General features: G+C 41.2%; 1 protein-coding gene across 1 annotated transcript in view; it reads right to left on the bottom strand.

Annotated features, from left to right (window-relative positions):
• Positions 1-873: 873 nt before the first annotated feature.
• Positions 874-23,743, bottom strand: part of PLEKHG3 (pleckstrin homology and RhoGEF domain containing G3) — a 218,170-nt gene continuing 195,300 nt past the window's right edge. Inside the window, exons 14-19 of the mRNA XM_089671342.1 lie at positions 23,152-23,190; positions 18,208-18,218; positions 9,762-10,079; positions 8,634-8,750; positions 5,751-7,209; positions 874-3,290 (exon numbers count right to left, since the gene is read on the bottom strand). Of these exons, the coding sequence (XP_089527468.1) occupies positions 2,419-3,290; positions 5,751-7,209; positions 8,634-8,750; positions 9,762-10,079; positions 18,208-18,218; positions 23,152-23,190 (2,816 nt within the window). The 3' untranslated portion in view covers positions 874-2,418. The remainder of the gene's footprint in view (positions 3,291-5,750; positions 7,210-8,633; positions 8,751-9,761; positions 10,080-18,207; positions 18,219-23,151; positions 23,191-23,743) is intronic.

Genomic DNA, 23,743 nt, shown 5'->3' with positions numbered 1-23,743 from the left:
AGACTGCGGGGGGGGGGGGGGAAGTGCGTCTTATGGAGCGAAAAATACGGTATTTAACACTGACGAGAACTTACAATGGTCAGCTTTTGTTCATTTATGTAAAACATTTATTTCATCAAGTCCACCTAAATCTGCTAGTGCAGCCTTTTTCAACTAGGGTGCCCTGGCAATAGGCCTAAAAATTGCCCAAAAAATGTATACAAGCCAGCAGATGGATGAAGCCGGACTTTTAGTTATAAGGTTTTCGGTGTACACCATTACAACCTTCAGCTGTCGGCATCCTAACAAACAATGACGTCATTGGTTGATAAGGAGGATGTCAGGCACCTGCTCAGCAACATTGTTTACCGCCCTCCGTCAGCACTGGGTTCACATTAGCATTTTAGAATGGAGTACCTTGAGATTGTGAAGAATTTTAAAGGGTGCCTTGACTGAACAAAGGGTGAAAAACAGTGTGCTAGTGCATCTAATACTGCCCTCCTCAGACTGACATAGCTGCTGTCCAAAGGTGTCTCCATTGTGCCTCCAGTGGAGTACAGCCACCCTAAGACAGGAATTGTGTTACTGGCCAGATCACCAGGTGAAAATAATCCCCTAATAAAAAGAATGCAGCCAATACATTTAAGGATTGGAACATTGCAATATATTCAATTTTTGGCTTTGGTTTTTATACCAGTTTAAACCTGAGGGATGCTTGGGGGTGATGTGCACAAAAATAAAAGATATAAAAACTGCTGACAAAGTTATTGATGGCACTCCCCTGACATCCACCATCACCAGCTGTCAGCAAGAAAGTTTAAGAATGAAATGCTCTGTCTTGAAACAGATTCCTTGGACAAATCTACACCAAATTAATCCGTAGTCAGTCTACAATATATTTCAAGAAAAGAGATTTATAAAGTGATCTGAGTGTACAATACAATGATATAATTACAATCATGTGTATCCAATGACAAAATAAAATAGATGGCAAATAAATAACACAGAAATCTAGGTTTATGTTATCTTCAAGACTTGTCAGTGTAAGTGGTAACATAAGCCTTGATTATCTAGACCAGGTTGCACAACTCCAGTTAATAAAGAACTTAAAAGAGTGCAGGTTTACAAAAAACAAACATACATACTCACCTACATGACTGCAGCATATATCTGATGCTGCAGCTGTCCCCTGCTGGCTCTAAACTGGGAACTGAGTGATCAAAGACTGCTGATCACTCAGTTCTTGGTCTCCAGAGAGCAGAAAACCGAGGACTTTCAGTCGCCGCTCTGTGCTTTACCCTTCCAGGGCTCACTGGAGTTCCAGACTGTGGAGGAAGCAAGAAAGGCTGGCTCAGGTTCTCAGTGGCACGCTGACAGGTGGAACCAGAAGCCGGTAAGGCATCTTGGCGGATTTTAACATTGTCAAGATCCCTGCAGAGCCTGGACAGGTTCGGTGATGTCAGCCGACAGCAAACCCTAGCCCACTGTTGGCTGAATCTGGGACACAGGAGTGTAGAACTAAGTGCACTGCTGTAACCCACAGAAGTATGGCCAAAAAAGGAGAAGTACAGCCAAAGCTCGTTTGGCAGTACTTCTCCTTTGGGATCACATGAGTACAGTTCGTTCTGAACTCCTGTAACCCGCTGTCAGCTGATGTCACAGAGCCAGTCCAGGCTGGGGAAAGATTGCAACCATATAGTCAGGATCCACCCAGAAGCCTGGACTGGCACCTGGCTTAGCCTCTCAACGATCCACTAAGAGCCTGAGACAGCCGTTCCCACCCCCTCTACAACCCAGCGCTTCAGTGAGCCAGAGCCTGACAGTGCTGGCTCTCTGCTCAGAGTATGGGGAGAACTGAGCAATCAGCGGTGTTTGATCGCTCAGTCCTCAGCCTTAGATTCACTTAAGTATTATTTTAAAAAAATTATGAGCCATGTAAAGTGGAATTCACATAGTAAAACTTTGTGTGCCTCAATACTGTTTGTATGAAGCTCCCAAAGACTGGAGTTCTGTTTAGTAGCCCTAATCTAGGCTGACGGAATTTGCAGTGTGCCGGTGGGTATGTCTCAATATGAATATTGTGCAAGTACGTGAAATAGAGTATGAGGGTTTCATGAAGAAATCCGCGTTATCTATACATATGCACCACAGTTCCCATTCATTGGAAATCAATGGGATAAGCATAACAAAGTTATTTTAAGAATTCATCTACTGTCTTGTATTGAAACCAAATATACACCAGTCATAATATAACAAGGACAGTTAAAATACATTATATACAGGAAAACACTGTTCAGAATATAAATATTTTTAACAGTCCATCTATGCAAATCAGTTTTTTTTTAGTGGTCACTGAAAAGCATGGCTAAAACCATGTCTTTCCCCAAGGAAGCCTTCTTTGAGCTCTTATAAAAGAAATATGGTCTGATAAAAAGAATGCTATGGATGCTCCGAGTGTTTTGTAGTGGTTGAGTTCTGGAATTTCTCTCTTAGATTTTTGACTCTGCTTTTCTGGGCCACATCGCTGCTTGTTGCAGGTCGTGCCTCTGGCTTGGACTGTTCAAGTGTAGAGTCAAGACAACCGTTGCCCCTTGAAAGCTCTTCCCTGGCCTTGTACTCCTCAGACTCCTGGTACGCCTTACAACGCTCAACCACTGCTTTGATTGAGATTTTTTCTCGTGTGGTAGGCGATCTTATATGAACGTAGGTGTCATCGTTATCCAGTTCATAGGAGGGAAACTTCTCCACAACTATGACTTTTTTGTTGTTTTCCAGGGGAGCTTCGGCACTGATGTAGTAACAATCAGCTGCAGATTGCCCAGAGTTCTTGCTGTTCTTAAAGGACTCAAGTTTTCCATTTATGTTGAAAACTTCAGCTGCTGCTTTGCCTAAAGCATTTGTTTCATCAGCTATACCATTTGCACTGCTAGAGTGTTTCATATTTATGTTGCATAAATGGCTCATCACCTCTTTATCTGTGTCGGATGGATGGTCCCCATTGCGCTCCATCATTTTGTCAGGCAGAGAGAGGCTCCTGTTCACTGGAAGGGATTTGTTGCTCCCTGTTGAACTGGCATACCTAGATCTCAGCTCTCGGACATCAGGCCAGTGAAACTTCTCTGTCTTCACTGGACTCAGGGGGCTTTTGCAGTCAGATCTTACGGGGGAAGATGTCTGGGGGCTGTCTAGGGTAAACGATAAACGTTTGGGGGATTTCTCACTATAAGAAGCAGATGTGGGAGTTTTCGGACTGTGCTCTTGCAGTACAATGTGGTCATAGGTGGGAAGGGACAATGCAGGCTTCAGTTTGCCTAGAATATATAAAAACACAATATAAATATTTTATAGTAAGTGTAAAGGTTCAACTTTTAAGAAAAAAACAAAGCAAAAAACTAACATGTCACACATACCTGCCCTGTGCAATAGCTTTGCACAGACCAGCCCCAATCCTCCTCTTCTCAAGTCCAACTGCTTTTTCCCTCTGCTGAGTGTCCCCAGAGCAAGCTGGTTGCTCTGGGAGTACTCATGCGTGCCCACTCCCGAGTTGCCTCTGCGTGTTCATAAGACACAGAGCGCAGCTCAGCTCGCCCCTCCTCAATGGATCCCGCTGCTGTGTCTCAGCCAATGAGGAGGAAGGGACCCAGGAGAGCCGCTGCTCTCGTGCACATCTCTGGATTGGGCTCAGGTTAAAACCTTCAGCCTTTAGAACCACTTTAAAATCTTATGTTTAAAAACACTGTAGGTGATAACATTAAAAACCAGACACTTAAGAAAAATTTAATTAAAATTAAATATGAATTCTTTTGCAGATCCCTCAGCCAGTAAGCGAAGACAAAGGTGGACTGCAGGCAAACGTGTTAATTTTTCATCACTTGCATGCGCTGACTCATTAGAGCCAATGGCTCTCCCATGTACAGAACTGCTGATCCATATGCAAGTGGCTGTGTAGATCCCACCTGACTTCTCTGTAGTTCTAGAAACTAAAAGTGTCCGTCTGCTGATGCCTTTGGACCTCTGCCATTAATTAACACATGTATCTGGCTTCTGGGAGCCTGGGTTGCTGCGATCCATTGCTGTCCTTGTTTATACCAGATACCTTTTGCATGTCCCTATAGCTGTATGTAAAGCTTTACACTGTCTCACAGTAACTACATTTCACATATTCTAAGCTGTGTTGCTGGCTGGTAAAAAGGAATTCATGCATGGGAATCCACAAGAGCAGCAAACTATTACTTTAGAGTCCAAGGAAGGCTCAATTGTGAGACATAGCACTGCTGCTATACATGCTCTCTCTAGAGGAGTGTGCACACACTGCAGCACAAATTATTAGGAAATCATAATTTAATTAACACAGGTATCTTGTATTCTATCATAAGCAGAGAGTTGGCATGTAAAAGCTGGTGATAGTGAAGTTAAAAATCTTTAAAAAAGCAAGTAGGTTACGGAATTCTTTGTGGATAGCTTAACCTCTTGGCGCCAGCCGTACGCATATATGCAGCTGATCGGCGGGTGGGCCTTAACGCCGAGCGGCTACATATATGCGGCCCCATTAAAACAGCTTGCCCTGCTAAGAGCGCTCCCTCTGTACACTCCCAGCACGGTAGGCAGCAGGAATCAGTAAGCTCCCAATACATACTTGGGATAGGAAGCTTTCCGATTATGTGACCCCTGTGACAGCCAATCACATAACCCGAATGCCCGCCTCCACCTGCTGGATTTTAGAACTCTTAAAGTAGTAGTAAAGTCCACCGTGTGATTTTTACCTAAAAGTAAGCTTATAATAAAACTTACCTATAGGTAAACTAAATATCTCCGAAACATGCATCGTTTTAGGAGATATTCGCACTTTAGGCAGCTCGCACATTGGCTCTGAAGGAATGGCATACCCGCGCCGTTCCTTCAGGGCATTGTGCCGTGACGCAGGAGGGACGTTATCACGGCTCGGCCATTCAAACTGCCGCAGCCCGCGACCCTGGAAGGAAGACTCGGTGATGATGGAAGCTCTGTCAGCAGTGACAGTGCTGGAGGGCTTCATTCTAAGGTAAGGATGTCATATTGTGCTAGTATGCAATGCTTACTAGCACATTATACAATTGCCTTTTGGAGGAATTCTGTTTTTGTTTAAAGCCGCAGTTTACTACCACTTTAAAAGGCCGGGAGGTGGTCGGTGCCAAGGGGTTAAAAGAAGTGTTATTATTTTTTTAAAGTATAACTGAAGGTAAAACTTTTTTTTTTTTCTAGTTTCAGATAGAATGGAGGTGGATTAGAATGCCTGTCTGCTCCCCCGTTAGGGAGGTTCACTATCTCCATTTGTCCTGTTTCCTATTATCATTAAAGGTGGAAGTAAAAGGAAACACCAAATTTTTAGTTGTCCCCAGAAAAGTAAAAGAAGAAATATTTCAATGGAGACACCAGATGCGGTGAACTGGGGGTCCCAAAGAATTCCCCTAATTTGCAGTGATATCCTCTCACTTCCTGTTTGGCTATAGGATAGGAAGTGAAGGGAAATCTGCGCAATTAGACACAGATGGCCAAAACAAATCTGACGGGTTATAACCCTCCCTAGCTCTATCTGAAATGAAAAAAAAAAGGTTTTGCCTATAGTTCTACTTTAACTACGTAACTGCATTAACCTGATTAATGCAAATAGAACTGATAAAGCGATAGCATACACTGTTTTCCTATTTTTTTTAAGACATTAAACAATTAAATAAACTAGAATGGTACAGGTTTAGATATGGACACAGGCCCAGTATTGGCAAAGTACTCACACTTCTCTTCAGCTTTTTCCTCCTGTACAGACGGCAGGCTGCCCCTCCTAATGTCCTCCTCTATCTCCCTCAGGCGTCTGTGTGGAGCCGGCTTATTGCACTTAATTCTTTGGCTGTACTGTCTGGCCAGCTGATAGACTTTATTCTTCATTTTCTCTGAGAAATCCTCCTCCATACAGTTGGCAAGCTCCAGAATTGAGGGATGAAGCTTGACTGGAGTCTTGTAGTCCTGATCACTGAAGCCCATAATATTGGTGGGCTCAGTAAGGTGTTCAGTGGTTATGCCCTCTGGTGTCGGGGTTTGGGATTCCTCTGTAATGGTACTGAGATCACTCTCCTCCACTATTATTAGAGGTTCATTAGATTCTAAATCATTCTCGGTTTTGTCTTCATGGCTGGTTAAGATTTCTGTCGGGGCTTTTCTTGCTTCATGGGCAGCTTTCTCATTCCACCTACCCTGCTTTTCAATTTCTTCCCACACTTTAATCATTTCTATTGGGGATTGAAATTCTTCATCAGAAACTGGTGCAGGTTGTTCTGAAATACCGTTCTTCAGTGCTGGACCTGGATGCTGTGTATGGTTTGTAAACCCATTAGCTTCCCTTTGGTTACTGGTAAGGTTGGAAGTATCCTCCCATGAAACTGGCTTGCTACCTCCAACGTTTGAATTGCTGCCCATTCTTTCCCTCGTGTAATTACCCTGGTCAAGTCTTGGCAAACTATTGATCTTAAAGACAGAGTTTCTAACCAACCCAGCAGGAATGTAACTCAAACTTTCTCTACGCTTGATACTAAAAGATGCATCTTGATGCTCTGCCTTGTCATAATAAGTTTTAATCTTGTCAATGAGTTGCCTGTCTTGGGAGGAGAGAATAGACTCTCTTCGTTTATATGTAGATCTCTCTTTTTCCTCAAACACATTTTCTACAGAATTAACCTTGATGATCTTCGTCTCTGTGTTTGTCCCATCAACACCCCCATTGACATCTTTGTGGGATTCTGAAAATTCAGGGTTCCCATTAGGATAGGGAATCTTTTCTGTACAATCCAGGTTTATTAAACTGCTGCTCCTGCTAGATAGCTTGGGAGTTATATGACCAATGACTTTACCGTCCTCCAAAGCCAAGCTGCTCCTTCTAGAGAAGCTGTTTACAAACCTCTCTGCAATCACACTAGCTTGATCTAAAACAGATGGTGGAAGAATGCTAGTCGACTCATGCACTACTGCTTCTTCTTCATCTTCCTCACTACTAAATGTTTTTGAGTCTTCTGAATTCTCAGTTGCCCCATTGTCCAGAGGGTCATGTATATCAGAATCTGTTTCCCTATCTTCTTCTACAGACTCAATTTCTTTAGAAGGTTCAAGAGGAGCTTCTAATGGATTTTCAGAAGAGTTGACCATATGCGCAACATAAACTTCTTCAGATTCAGAATGGTCTTTTTCCATTTCTTCCAAGACCTGAAAAATTAAAGATGGTTATAAAATACCTCATTTAATAATAATTTATGCACACAAAGAAGACAATTTTGTAGATAGAATGCCAAGCAACAAATACTTCAAAGCAAGCTAAAAATGAAGGCAGAATGGAAAAAAATAATATGGAAAAACACAAATTGTACTGTAAATGATAAAAATGTTTGTTGGCTGGTACTTATTCAGCTTGTATTCAAATAAGCAGGCCACCTGTGGTCCAAAGTAAGCAGTCCCACTGCATGTTATACATACTTGGAAAATGTGGCTTACAAGTTCCAGGATGACTTAAAGATCCTTGCACATGGCCACAAAAAAATCAGTACAATGTTTTTTTATGGATTTGAATGCAGTGCATTGATTATCTATGAGTCAACACACAAAGTACTGCTACAGTTCCAAAAGCTAAGCCTGGATAAGACTTATTTGTCAAGGTGCTTTTTATGTTTTTAGTCCATTTGACGCTTTGAGGGGGATTTGCGAAAACTGGGGCACTTAGAATCTGGTGGAGCTGTGCATGTAGCCAATCAGCTTCTAACTTTAGCTTGTGCAATTAAACTCTGGCAAAAAAAACAAACAAACTTGGGAGCCGACTGGTTTCTATGCAAAGCTGCACCAGATTTTGCACTCTCCAGTTTTAGTAAATAATCCCCTCTGATACAAAGCCTGATGAAGAGGGAATCTCTGGCCCCTAAAACACGTTGGTTACTTCTTTAACACTTGTGAATAAACTCATTTGCAATCTCCAGACTTTTTTTGGTACGTCTACACAAGAATTCCTTAGCCTGTTATTGTATTAATGGCTGAACAGTAACCAAAGCTGCCAACAGGCAGATAAGATGGCCATCAAAAAAGGTGTTCTTTCACCAATACCCTAAACATTTAAAAAAAATGATCTATAGACTGTATGTAATGTGATAACATTACTGGAATATAGAGAAATCTGAAGCTGCATTATCTAAAGCCTCGAACACATGATGAGAATATCGGACAATCTATCATCGTTTTTTATGCATGCCAGCCTCATATCAAAAATAAATAGGTTACTAAAGGTATGAAAATTCTCGTAAGACAGACTACAACTTCCTTCGATGGTGTAACGTAATGTGTTGTATTGTAATGTATTCTTTCAGTTCCATGCATACGTGGTTTTGGTCACTTTATTTTTAAACGGACTGATTAAATGAAATAGTTGTTATTGTACAAGAAAAATGTTCATGCTTGTCCCTTTGGGTAATTTTGCATGAACTGTTGTGATTGGCTCTCGAAAGCTGTGTACTAACAATCGGATTATCAGACGATCACACCGAAAGCAGTTTTTTTCTTCCGACTTTCTCATTGTGTGTACTAGGCATTACTTTTAAGTTTGATGCCAAGTACATGTTCAAAGTATACCAATATTATTCACTCACTTCCTCGCTAAATGCAGTTACCTCCACGCTCCGTCTTTTTTCTGGGTTCCCAGAGGAGGATTGACTATTCTGCCTCTTAAATCCTTTTGAAGTCTCGTGCTGTACATGTTCTCTGTTCTAGAAAGCAAACAGAAAAACCAGATGACATGATGTTACTGCCACTTCTGTGTCTGAGGCTGACCTAGACAAGCTCTGCCAAGGAAGACGAAAAAAAGGATTAAAGGTAAACTAAATTTAAAAGACACAAATTTCATAAATTGCCGCTTACAAGTCTGTAGATGTGCCGCCTGCATTATTTTTCATTTTTCAGGCTAAGAACATTTTCAGCAAGCATAGAAAATGCCCTTTGATTTTGCCAGAAATGCAGTGTTCTTGTCACTTCCCTGAGCTGAACTGGAAATACAATGTTATCTTTGTTCTGTAAACTACTTTTTTCCCTGTCCTCCATGTAATGGAAATGAACAAAGGCAGATGTGGTAATGATCTAGCCTGGGTGACAACTTCCACAAAGTGGAATGAACGTAGCCATCTACGGACAGGATGTGTGTTAATCACAGGATTACCAGGTGAAAAACACAATTCAAGTTAGGCAAAGCGAGCCAATGCAACCACCTCATCTAAGGACTAGTAAACTGCAATATATTAAATATTGGTCTTTGGGTTTATTTATTGGTTATATATAACCATCACAGTAACAGGAAGCTACTTGGAAAAGAAAACATTGGCTATGATTTATACATTATGTGATTTACAAGGAATTAAACAAAAAACAAGTTCCCATTCAAGCTATTGTTTCCATACATACATATATATACGAGACAAGGACATGTTCCTAACATACACAATTAAATATACTTTATCAAAAGTAGCATTCACTGAATATCATGCCTGTTAGGGAGTCCATGCAGTTAGCTGACAATTAAGCCAAACATTGCAACATACAAATGTATTATTCCAGCATTTTCACTAAACTATAATATGAACGATTATATTCTTTATCCAAAAAGCCGTGCATGTTTATTAATGAGAAGCATTAGTTATACAGCAGTCACCAATGGAAGAGTTAATTACTTAGATTAGAAGAGGCACCGGGGCAATTAAACAGAAAGGAAATTGAAAGACCCTCACCGTAGGCACGCCCCATGTATCAAGCAAAGTCTTGGCCCTATAGCGCCAGCAATGAATGACTGCCAGTAGGGAGCTGGCAAAATCAGCTACCTGCTCATCATCTCCCAACTGTATTTCCTCCTCCTCATTCTCTTCTTCAGAAGCACTGAGCTCTGCCCCTGAACCTCTACTCAGCTCTGTGCTGGCAGGTTGTTCCTCATCTCCCTCTGTCTGCGGTTGTTCATAGGTGGCTGTTTGACTGCCATTATTGGGCTGAAGGATATCCTCAAATTCCAGTAGTGCTCCATCACTACCTGCATGCTGAACAAACAAGGAGTCCTATTATATTTAAATCAGGTGGAGTCTACGTTCAGTGTCTAGGTTTCTCCACCTGGGTGCATCATACATCTTGTTTCACCTAAAGATACCATGACATAAATATTGGAAATCAAACACTGTTCGCAACCTTCAATCTGTAACAGATTTTGGCCATAGCATGGACAATAATCAACATCAGGTTGTTTTTTGCCTGATCCCAACTTGTAGATGTGAGACGACGCAGAATCTGTACAATACTGTCAACATAGGAAGATGGGTCCCGGTAAAATCAAATATTCCACCCGGCTCTTCTGATATAACCCTGTAGTAGTTGTTTTTGTGACCACCTAATTAAATCTCCATGGGGGCACATATACACAGAAGAAGGGTTGAGCTTCAGCAGAGACATTCCAAAACGTTTTAAGTTTTGCTCTTAATTTCAGCTTCAGCTATTCAGCTCTGTAAAGGTAGTGAAGGTTAACCTGGTAAACATGTTGAAAAAGAGTCCTAGAACTCCACTTACTGGCCAGACAGAGTAAATGTGTGCGTACTATAATTGTGCCTGTACTTACACTCATCGGCCAATTTATTAGGTACACCTGTTCAACTGCTTGGTAACAAAGTGCTCTCAATGCATTTAGGCATGTAGACATGGTGAAGACGACTTGAAGTTCAAACTGAGCATCAGAATGGGGAAGAAAGGGGATTTAAGTGAGTTTGAACATGGCATGGTTGCTGGCGCCAGACGGGCTGGTCTGAGTATTTGAAAAACTGCTGATCTACTGGGATTTTTAAACACAACCATCTCTAGAGTTTACAGAGAGTGGTTAGAAAAAAAGAAAATATCCAGCGAGCGGCAGTTATGTTGGACAAAAATGCCTTGTTGATGTCAGAGGAGAATAGACAGACTGGTTGCTGCAACATTCAGATGGTTGAGTCAGAATTTGGTGTAAGCAACATGAAAGAATGGATCCATCTTGCCTTGTATCAATGGTTCACTCTGGTGGTGCTGGTGTAATGGTGTGGGGGATATTTTCTTGGCATTAGCAAGGCGTACCTAATAAAAGTGGCCAGTGAGTGCATATAGACCATCCTTCAAAATGGTGCACTAGTTTGCAAACGTTCCCTCATTTGTGTTTTGTAACTGATGGGCAACTGAGACAATGAATGATGAAGTGGTATAAAACAACAGAAGAGTAAAGCCTGACTATGTATTGAAGGGAAGCCATGCATCTCCTTTTGACAGCCAAGATGGAAGCTGGAGAATCTGTAGCAGTTTGAAAAAGTATCAGCTAGTGAAAGTTTTTTTTTACCCTAATGGTGAGAATGCATTAAAGTAAAAAAAAAACATTTGACTTTAGAACCAATTTAAGTAATGAATAGTAACATCATAAAGCCCAGCTTAACACGTAGGCTACATTCACACTAGCGTTGTGTGCAGGCAGCAGAGAGGCGTTTGGGAAGCATTTTTACCGCTTCCCAAACGCCTCTGCCAATTCTGCACATGGTGCTGTTCTAACGGGAGCGTTTGCGTCGCGGCAAAACAGACGCCTCTGGTCGAGTCAGGAGGCGTTGAAGCCTCCTATTCTAGTCTATGGTGCCGCTCCGCAAATGCCCGGCCGGCGTTTGTGGTGTGGTTCTGACGCGTTTGCGGGGCGTTTGCGGAGCGGTAACACCATTCAAACTGCATTATAGGCGTTTGTGGGGCGTTTTTAACACTCGGCAAACGCCTAGCAACTTCTGCTAAACCGCGCATGCGGTGTTTGCGGAGCGTTAAAAAACGTTCCGCAAACGCCGGACCAACGCTTGCCAAGCGCTGGTAAAACAGCCAAGTGTGAACGAGCCCTAACAATGTGAAATAAAATCCCCAGTATAGAAGGGTATGGCACTATAGGTTTTTGTTTTTTTTTCTTGCTGTTTTGTATTGTAGGGAATGTTTCGCTGTCTGTGCTGAATATATATCATGCTAGAGAAAGCCAGCAACTCAAGTACAGTTCATTTATTGTGTTTGAAATGTCTTTTAGCGATCAAATGTAGCAAACTCATATTACACAATCAAGTGTAAAGAAAATACCCAGCATCTGCTCGTTTTTACTGTAATGATTATGTCATAAATGACATACGAGACTAACGTTTCTCATCTCAGTTTCTACTTCACTGAAATGGATTTTGCAAACTTTTTAAGCATGCTAAATATCCCTGCAACTGATGCGGAGGATTTTATTGCCAGATAAATTATTACTTGTCATTTGTTAACCTCTACTCTACAAGTCAGTTTGTAATGCTCCTATTACTAGAGTTTGTATTACCAGGCACAATTTGTTTTAGCTTTTCTCTTTCAATAGCCACTTATAGGTAAATGCAGTAATAGAACTCAATGGGAGCATTGGTGTTTCTTCATAAGGGATCAAAAGACTTTCTGTAATAAAAAAATGTCACCCATCTCCACTTCCCTTACCTGCTATTAACTGATCTGCAGCCTAAGGGGAAATTCTCTATGTAAGGCATTCTGAATTCTACTGCCAATAATGCATCATGCATTTCATTTTTGTTATAATAATCACCTAACATGGTTGGGTGGAGGCTATATAAAAAAAAGGTATGATCTTTAAATATAGCCCAAACTGTGAAATTAGGAATTTTCCATAAAATGGTATTCCAGGACTATAGGAGATGCTGAATTGTATAATCGTATTTTGCCTAGGTAATTGTATCAAAGTAATCCTGAGCACAGATTAATTCAATTTGTGATTAACCCCAGTAGAACTACAGCTTGGGCCATCAATCCCTTTATTAGGATGAAATGCAGTTGCTGCAATTGGGAAGTGTAACTTCAGATTACCTTCAGATCCAATGAAACAGAAAAGGTGGCTGAAATAAATGTAAATGCTCAGGTGATCAAGAAACCACTATCACATAGCAGACACTAAAAAAATGCCTGTTGCTGGAGTTAACACTATGTCCTAACGCTCAAAAGCCTTCGAGAAAAACTGAAAGGCTTACAGGTTCCCCTTATGACTATAGAAACAGAAATCATGATAAAGCCACTATTTGCATATCAACTTCAGTGTGCCTTGGGTGGTTCTACAGAGGCAAATAGGAAGATAAGTTGTATATTTGGGCAATAATGCATAGGATAAAAGGGAGCGCTAGTTTAAAGCTGCTGTACACCGAAAGGTACCAATAAACCTTCAACGAATAATAGATCAAAAAGGCGCAGCGCTAAAAGCAAATAGTACCAAACTAATATATTCAAGAAGGTGAATATGAGCAGAAACCTATTGAATAAATGATATCAAATAAACAAGGCAACAATAATAAAAGTGCATATATGGGTGACTGGTTAGTGTCAGAAGAAAGTGCCAAAGTCTATATATTAAATATATGATATAGTGATCCTTCGTGTGTCTTCCGGTGATCAAATATTTGAATTATACACTCACCAGACGCATAATTCCAATATGCATATAGAAGACTATTCACATCTCAAGGTCTCAAATGGAATCCTCTTATGGACTTGTCTAACAACTCTGGGCTTCCCTCTGGGCACCTCTGTCCATCTGGGGTTCCCTTTGGATCATCCGATAAGATAAAGCACCTCTCAACTACCTTCCCTGGTGGCTCTGTGTGTGGTGGGCTCAGCACAAGTCCCAAGAAAGGATGCCAGAATGGTGTAATACCGTTTAAAGGATAATTTATTGATCCAAAAAAATAGACATAGTAAAACAAAACAACTGACCATGAGAAGTGTTAAAGATGGCCGCCGGCCCACATGGGACTCGGCGGCGTGACGTCTGGACTTCGCAGCTCTTACTCTGACGCGTTTCGTGCTAAATGCACGTAATCATAGGGAGTGTGCATGCTAGTCAGACGTCTTGAGAGTTCTGATTTAAAGGGCCGATTGTGGCGTGCTGATTAACACATCCGCCATCTTCCCGGCTATTCTGCGCATACGCGATGTATTCGTCACCGCGATGTCTGCAATATTCGCGCCTGTGTGTGGCGTGTGTCACTATATCATATATTTTATATATAGACTTTGGCATTTTTTTCTGACACTAACCAGTCACCCATATATGCACTATTATTATTGTTGTATATTTGGGCAGCTTATGGTCCTGCTGCTGTTTACTACTCCCCTACCCCCCACAGGTTTACTTCTAGACGAAAGTAAACCCTCAGTTTTTAAGCGCTTTCAGCAGCCGATTTCATTGCTTATTTAGTATGCAGCTTCTTTATCTTTTCATTCTTTTCTATGTTCCAGTGTAAGCTGGTGCCATGATTGCTGCCCCAGGTTTCCGGTTTTAAGATGGATCCTTTCACGTACAGCATCTTACGGAGCCATCCTTGCAAGCATCGACTAAAGTTGCCTCTACCTACACTGTGTACATCTATAGAAATACACAGCCCCAAAGCCCAGCATAGAAAGGCACTTCCTTACTCCTCCCTTCTCTAAACCAGTGGTCTCCAAACTTTCTAAACAAAGGGCCGGTTTACTGTTCTTTAAGGGTGCGCCAGACTGTGGCCATTGGGAGTAGAAAAGGTCCCGACATCAGTGGGAATAAACAATGCCCCTCTTCGGTGTCAGTGGAAGGAATAGCACCCCGTCGTTGGTGTCAGTGGGAGGAATTGTGCCCCACCATTGGTGTCATTGGGCTCCACGGTCTGTGTCAGTGGGAGGAATTGTGCTCCATCTTTGGTGTTGTTGGGAGGAATTATGCCCCTTCATTGGTGTCAGTGTGGCAAATTATGCCCCATCGTTGGTATCAGTGGGTTAAAATAGTGCCGCAAAGGCCAGATGAAAGCAAGCAAAGGGTTGCATCTGGCCCCCGAGGCAAAAGTTTTAAAATACTGCTCTAAGCCTAAAGACTGGCTCCAGACTGCTCGGTCCACTGTTTACCCTTTCCTGTGAAGACAGGAAGTTCAGAGAAGCAGTACTGAACAAGCAGGAGCCAGCCACAATATAAGTTGTAAACTGCAAGTGTTTGGGTAAGAATTTTACTAAATAGTTTACTAGGGAATATTTATTTTATTGCTCCTAATGCATTAAAACTGTTAAAAGGATCCAATCCAATCTGCTGCCAGAATAAGATAGAATCAGGCTGAGTGTTTCTCAGGCATTCAGAGGAAGCCTTGTATTTTTATCAATGGATACTAGGCCTCCTCTGATTGGCTGGAGGTGGGGATTGTGACATCATACACTTACCTTTCCACATCGGCCAATCAAAAGAAGGCTTTTAATCAGTGATAAAAATACAATGTTGCCTATGAATGGATGACAAGCACTCAGCCTGACTTTTTGTTTCCCAGCAGCAGACAGGAAGTTACCCATAATGCTGCAGAAACATAGCGCTTCATAGTGTATGTAGCTGATGCCGCAGCAGAATTCAGAGCGGCCAAATTACTTGTGACAGGAAATTTGGAGTTCAGCTTTAGGAAATGCTGTAAAACTTTATTTTCACTACAAATAGTTTTATAAATGTTTTTGCACAACACGCTTCCTACCTGAACCATTGTAACAAAGTCTTGGGATATCAGCAACACAACCATTTCCAGCAGGTAGGAGAGCTTTATTTAGCGTCATCTCTGCTGATTTAGATATCCCTACTATTAGCCTTGGATCTCCTGAATAGATTAGATATGCATGGCAGGCACATGGAGTTTGACAAGCTGGTGTTGTGTCAGGTCTGAACACTAGAGGGGGTGGTAACTCACTGTACGCTGCAAGCACTTTGTCTCCGTCATACAGAGTAAGGACTGGATAACGCCACAGATTCTGTGTTCTGAATGCAGTTTTGTGTATGCGTTTACACAGGTTTTTGATGTGTTCCAGTACGTTTTTCCCTTTTATTTTGACACTTCAAAAATCTCTGGACAATGCATTCCGGAGTGCTTACATCCGTTGCAGTTTATATGTGTTATAGGTGTATTCCATGCAGAAAATATTGCTGAAGGTTCCTTTTTTGTTGACTGCACTGGTGTAAACTAGGGCCATCGAATCAAACTGTGCATGCGTTTTTGATGCAGACTAAACAAATACACCAGACTACGTTTGGTGTGAACCAGCCCTAACACTGTTCTGTTGGTAAAACACCAAATATGATTATGGAATGGCATACTTAAAGTGCACGTAAACCCCAAGGCCTCGTTCACACAGGGTGTGCTTTAGCATGCCCCCATGCAGGTCCGTATTTATCCACACAAGGATACACAGATGATCCGTGCAGGCTGGCCCATTGCTGTAAAAGGGATGCAGCAGCTGCAGACACACAACAAAAGTTCCCAATGTGATACCCGTGCCAGCGCATTAGGGTCCTGCACCCACACGGACGTTACATTGGGAGCAGCGTTGGGGTCCATGCAGCCGCTGCATCTCAACTGACATCAATGGGACTGCTTGCATGGGGATGCACAGAACACCTGTGCTGCCCCATGCAGGTAAAAATGGCCCTCTATGGGGATAAGCTAAAGTATGCCCTTTGTGAACGAGGCCTTACAATGAACTTCTTTTATTTGCTCCACATTGATGTGCTAAATATACCACCATTTGAACTAAAGATATTATTTCATATATATATATAGTATTCTGTTATATCTGTTGATTATGCTAGAAAAAAAAAAATATCTGTTGATTTTGCCAGAAATCTTGTGAACGGATACCTTCCTGTGCTCTCTGCCTGTGCACAAACAGGGGTTCTGGAGATCAGGAGGAGAAGGAGTTGATGAGAGGTCTGTGTTCATTGGAATTCATCACAAATCAAGTAGGTGGGGCTGACAACATGTGCTTAGGAATTCAGCCTATATTTCTGGCACATCAACAAGTTTTTTTCTGTATTTGCAGTTTGTCTGAAGGGATGAAACAGTGAAATGGTATGTGGTATTCCACATATGTACTAAATATGTTTTTTTCTTTGTATTTACCCTGACATATGCTTTAAAGCGATTCAAAAGGAAATAATTAAAGAAAAACTTACAATCATGTCAAACTTACCTGCTCTGTGCAATAATTTTGCACATAGCAGACCTGATCCACTTCTTTTGGAGTCCCCCACCGGCAGTCCTGGATCCTACTACCCGCCGTGTGCCCCTCCCCAATAGCAAGTCTCTTGCTATGGAGTCACTTGAGCAGGCTCCCTCCCAAGCCGTGTGTTGTCTGTACATTTACACACAGCACACGGCTGTGGCTCAGTCCTGCCCCACTCTCTCCTCATTGGCTCACTGGCTGCTGGGTGAGCCAATGAGGAGGGAGACACCTGGGAGAGATGCTTCGCATGCACATCGCTGGATCAAGATGGGGCTCAGGTAAGTATAAGATTGGGGGGGGGAGCTGCACTCAGAAGGCTTTTTACCTTAATGCATAAAATATCCTTAAGGCTGGGTTCATACTGATGTAGCTTGCTTTTGATCGCTTTCTGTAGTTTTTGTGGTGCGTTTTTAATGGGTTTTTCATGTGTAACCCTGACCCTTTCCAAAAACGCAGCACAGATGTGACTTGTGTCCCATAGGAAACCATGTTAAATGAACTGTAGTGTGTTTCTGCAAAAAGCACCAAAAATGCATACATGTGAACCAAGACTAAGGTAAAAAACCTTGAGCCTTTAGAACCACTGTAAGGATGAAGAGCGATTCCCATGTCTATTAACCTTTGGGGTTAGCTGAAATGAGCAAATGACATTTAGGATTCACATAGTTTTAGAAACCGAGAAGAGAAGCTTGTTGACTATTTTCCACTTGCCTAGTCAAGTCAGCATGATTCCCCAGGAATGAGCAAACAAATGATGAATGGAAAATACTGCAGTGAGACACAGTTGTTTGCACAACAAACAGCTACTGAGTTGACTTAGCAGTACAGCACCTAGACAGAGCAGAATGAATTCAGCTCTATGCAGTGATGGGCATGAGACATTCGACACAACATCTGCAAGGTGGAAAATCACACGGAGCATGGATGGCTTATCATGCACTGCCTGAAGCTGCACAATTTCTTCCATTCATCTCTAATTTCTCCTTTATGTAAATGGACAACTATCAAGCATACAAATGATCAATTGTCCTACTGAAGGTCACATAACTTGCTCTGTGTATACACACACGCACACATTTATGCAGGGAAAAGACAAGCAGTATTGGTTTAGACAGAACATCTTACCTTCAAGCCCACTGCAGATCCAAAGGGCAAAGAAAGAAACAGAGAAAAACAATTAATTAGAATTGTGGCAGTAAATCCCATTACACAGTACAGTTACATTATACATCATGGAGTCATTTCCGAGGAATGTGTCACATTTATCAGGAACCGATCTTCTGGTCAAAATAACAACAGTAACTGACCGATCACAGACAACTGCTATCGAAATTTATGTCAACGGACAAAGGGGCTCTGTGCCTCAAACAATTACTATTTCCCTCACAGAATACCTACTACACAGACACTTTTTGTATATTGTTTTGTTATTTTGTATAATTTATAGAAGATTGCTTTAAATGATCTCTGTAGTGCTTCGTACTTACATAGTTAGTCTGGCTGAAAAAAGACAAAAGGGGACTGAAGCCCAGAAGAAAATTCTAGTGATGTACAATCGATTGGGATATATTAAGCAGGGAAACTTGCTGAGCTTTCATGCAAAAGTGGAGAAACTAATGAAGAAATCATGAACCAATATGAACCATTAGGTTGTCAGAACATAGTTACATAGTCTGGATGAAAAAAAGACAAAAGTCCATCCAGTTCAACCATAGGAAAAAAAAAAAGTTATAATCCTATACCCACAGTTGATCCAGAGGAAGGCAAAAAAACCCAGCAAAGCACGATTCCATTTGCTCCTGCAGGAGAAAGAATCCTTCTTGATCCCCTGAGAGGCAATCAGATATTCCCTGCATCAACTTTACATATAAATGTTAGTACTTGATTTGTCTAGTTTTCATATCACTTTACAGAAAGAATAGCTCTAGGTACCTCTCCTTCTGCACAGCATTGATAATAACCAATGCAGACTGTCACTGAGACAGAAAGAGCAAGGCACAACCACATATACAATATACAAATACAGTCGTCAACAAGTAAACCTTTATTTTAAAACTTCTGTCAAAAATAGAAGATATCAATATATATAATACATTATTCTTTTTTTTTTTTTTTTTTTTAACGTTGATTTTGAACTATCCTCTTCTTGGAGTCCATTAAGGGACTTAGGAAGTCTTTAACCTTTGGTTTATACAGTCACCTACACAAGGACTGGTCACTAGCCAACAAATAATCTATAGGCCAGCACAGGAAAACCCCACTCACTACCAGTATGCCTCATTTTTGTAGAAAAGCAGTGACAAGAGCATAATCATAAACGCAGAGGGATGGGACCGGTTTCCCTCAATGGACCTTCAAGAAAAAAATTGAACAGCGAGTATAAAAATTATTTTTTCTTCCTCGTCCATTGAAGGACACAGGCATTCTTTAACCTTCAGAACTTCTAAAAGCAGTCCAACTGAGAGGTCTGAGAGGTGAGCAACAAAGCAAACAAATGCTAACAGACCCAATAAAACACTAAAGAACTGAGGACTGCTTGCCGCTCAAACATCCACCTGGTAAAACTTAGAACTAGATAAAGAGTGAAAAGAATATCAGGTGGCAGCCACTGGGAAACATCTGTGTGATGCTAAAAAGCTCAGAAAGCACATACAGATCTAGTAAAGTGCATCTTGACAGGAAATGATGGAACCCGATCCTTGAAACCATAGCTTGGATGATGGTCTACTTGAGCCACTTATAGATGGTGGAACAAAAAGACACTGCATGCTTAGGGTTTATCTCGGATTATAATACTCTTAATCAGAAGGCAAAAGGCCAACAGTCTCTAAAACAGAATATAAAGGGCAGAAACTTGAATTTTAGTAGTGTTGAGAGGCAGACATTGGTCCAGACTAAGCTGTAGGAAGCATAGACGTCAGACCACAGAAACACCTGGAGTGGAAACCCAAAGACTTACACCAGATGAAGTAAGGCTTCCATGTCCAATGATAGACATTTTGGGAAGCTGATTTTCTAGTTTTTAGCACTGTAAGAATCATAGATTCAGAGATGCCACTGTCCTTTAGTGTCTGAAATTTAACAGCCATGCAGCTAAAGCCAGCAACCATGAAACAACAACAAATCAGTCCCTGGGGCACAACTTGGTAGAGCCCATGGAGCATCTGTCAGGGGTCTTACAAGGTTTGTGCAAAACAACTGCCTAGGCCAGTATGGAACAATGATGATTATTGGAATGCTCTCTATCTCGATCCTGCACAGCAGATGAGCAAAAAGTAGATCACAGTGTACTGATTCCCTTTACATCCATTGCTTCTGCTGCTTCTGTACATTGAGAGATACTTGTTCAGTTTGTTGTTAAACCTGGCAGCCAGGGGATCCACATCTGGGTTTCCCTACCTGTGACACAGCTTGGAAACACCTCCAAGTATAGGCAATACTCTCCTGGGTCCAAGCACTTGCCAATTGTCCATGTCTGGAATGTACATGGCTGGCAAGGCTGGAACATAAAGTTCTGCCCAGGACATGATCCTATCTACCTCTTGCCATGGCCTCCATGTCCCCAATCATCAGACATGTTGCAATTGAATGGTGGTAAGGCTCAGAGTAAGTGGCAAAGCCTCAGGTACTCAGAAAACCAAGAAAGCTGGTAGCAGATAAGGCGCAGATAAGGCTCAGATGGTGGGAGGTGACCAAAATCATTGCAGACAGAAGGCAGAAACAGATCAAAAATCCACTTAGCTCTTTTCAGACAGGAGTAGCAGAAGGTAGATGCTTCCTCGATGCTGCATGATGTGAAAGAGCACAGAGTGTGCAACTTTCCACTCAGAGGATGATGTCAGCACTTAGTGCTATAAGGCTCAACCCTTTCATGGCAAAGGGAACGGCAAATATATGCACCCAGCGACCTAAAAATGGAGGAAGTCTTACTCTCTAAATGAGTCTTCAGAGACAAGGCAATGCCAAAGGTTCAGGATCTGAGAAGCACTCCAATGCTAGCTTTTACCAGAACTGAGTCTATATGTGGAACCCTGTGCATGAAAGTCACTTCCAGATTATCCCCAATCCAACAAGGTCCAGATGTGTTAATTCAAAGGTCAGATTGAGAGCAGCCACTCTGGAAAGCTGAAATCGAACAAAGCTCAAGCAGCAAAGTAGAGAAGAGTCTTGACTAAAGGCAAAACATTGAAGAAAAGCTTTGACACAGAAGAACTGTAAAGAGGTCTATTCTCTTAGGACACTAGCAAAAAAAACAAAACAAAAAAACATGCTGGTAGTGGGAAGGGGAAGTTATCCTGGGTTGACCTACAGTTTTTATGTTTTCCAGTGTTCAATCCTGCTATAGCTGGCAGTATAAACTGAAGGCTAAAGACTTCATGTGTCCCTCAATGGACAGGAAAAAAAAATATTGGGGCTGACGTTAAAAATATTAGTTGCTTGGCTTCTATACTACAAGTACCAGACAGGACAAGTATTCAGATCAGGACTGACTTTGCTTTGACTTTACTAGTTCTGGGTTAGCGTCAAAGAAAGTACCAAAGAATCTGGATCATTGTGATAGCCAGGCAACAAGTTTTTTTCAAAAGGCAAATGATAAAAACTCCATTGGGTTGATTTACTAAAGGCAAATATATTGTGCACTGTAAGTGCAGTTGCTCCAGAACTTAGTAAATGGGGTAAAGAGTCACTTTGCAAAGAATGCCCAATCAAATGCAAAGAAAATGAAAAAAAAAACAAAACATTTTTTCTTGTACATGATTGGATGATAGAAATCAGCTTCCTTTCATTTCAGAGCTCCCCCTCAGATCTAGAGCAACTGCATTTGCAGTGCACAATCTGTTTGCCTTTAGTAAATCAACCCAATGGAGTTTTTATCATTTGCCTTTTGAAAAAAACTTGTTGCCTGGCTATCACAATGATCCAGATTCTTTGGTACTTTCTTTGACGCTAACCCAGAACTAGTAAAGTCAAAACTAGTTCCCTTTAATAACATTTAAATTTACAGTTAAAAGTTATAATGTGCAAAAAAATGTCTCCACCTTCATATTTTTATGTATTTTCTATTATCTTATAATTCTTGGGAAAAAATGAAAATGGCATTTTTACATAGAAAACAAACTGAGAAAAGAACCACAACAGTCAGTACCAGCTAAAAATCTGTACCTGTGGTTACTGTATTGTAAATCCCTGCAGCCTGTAAACCACTTTTGTTTGTTAAACCCATCATCTGTCCTGAGAGTAAGGACAAAATAATTTCCTGGCCATACTGTACCGTAATCAAAAGCAACCCTTGTAGAGAATTGTAATAGCAATGCAAAAATGGGCTTCCCAATAAATGACTGATCTCTGAAGTATTGTGGTCTTATTCTGTATGTGCTATTATCAAAATACAAGTCCCAGCAACTCACAGCAACCAATCAGCATCCACTTTATGGATTCCTGACCAGTCTAAGGTGACGTTTTATTGGTTGCTGTATGCAGTGCACTTGGCATTTTGCTCTTGTACTGGATTAATGAATAATGCAGCCAATTCTGTTTGTGCTCACGGCCATCAAACAAATAACATACTGGCAGATTATCTTGTAATACAACATGCTCCTCTAATTTATTAGTATAACTAAAGGTAAAACATTTTTTTACTATTTGGATAGAGTGGAGAGGGATTATAACCCCTGCCAGTTTTTATTGCTATCTGTGCCGCCATTAGGGAGATTCACCCTATTTGTCCTGTTTACCATTATCATTGAATGTCAAAGTAAAAGAAAATCACATATTTTGGGTTGTTCCCAGAAAACAGAGGGGAAATCTTCCAATGGGGACACAGGGGGTTCCCAAGAGATTCCCTTAATTTGCAGAGATTTCCTCTCACTTTCTGTCTATGGGACAGGAAGTGAAGGATAAAGCTCCCCAATGGGGCACAGATGGCAAAAAAACCTTACAGGGGTTATAACCCCTCCCTTTATCCAAAGTGGAAAAAAAAAACATTTTGCCTACAGTTCTACTTTAATGCGCTTTTGTCTTTATCTCATCAAGTGTGTTCTGTAACAAAATGAAACAAACAGCTCATACCTTTCTCACCCAGATGCTTCAGAATGTGCTTTGATGGCTCTAAACAAACAATAATTAAAAAAACATTAATTTAATATAAAGAAGAAAAAAAAATCACACAGTGAAGACTCTCCAAGTTAATGTAAAACTATAGTAAATCTATCATAGGAAAACATTGGGTACTATGTATATTTGTTGGCAAATTCGTTTTATGGTCAGTGATTAGTTTATTATTTAAGTATATGTTATTCCATTTTAGTATGTGTTATTCTATTGGTAATCCTTTCTACTTAAGTTTTGACTACTGAAAAGATTGTAAATTGGTTAGTTGAAGGACAATGACACAAGAGTAGTTGGCTGGCCTCAATTATCTACCTCTACAGACACTGTCTAGGCTTTAGAAACATTGTCTCCTACAATGCACATCTTATTGTTCACTTTTGCTCTAGTTAAGCGTCTTTTTGAGGCTTCACCATTATAAATAAAAATCTCGCACCAGACTTTCTGCGACCTTTATCTGCGGTGTGTGCGCTTCCCTCCTTAACATTTCCGGGGATGTATCTAGAGTGGTTCGGATCTGGGGGACAGGACAGACAACTTGTTAGGATGTTCA

Source organism: Staurois parvus, unplaced genomic scaffold (genome assembly GCF_062004578.1).
Source record: "Staurois parvus isolate SC_StPar_1 unplaced genomic scaffold, SC_StPar_1.0 ptg000104l, whole genome shotgun sequence".
Taxonomy (NCBI): domain Eukaryota; kingdom Metazoa; phylum Chordata; class Amphibia; order Anura; family Ranidae; genus Staurois; species Staurois parvus.
Note: the sequence above shows the minus strand (reverse complement) of the source record. Positions and strands in the feature narration are given on the sequence as shown.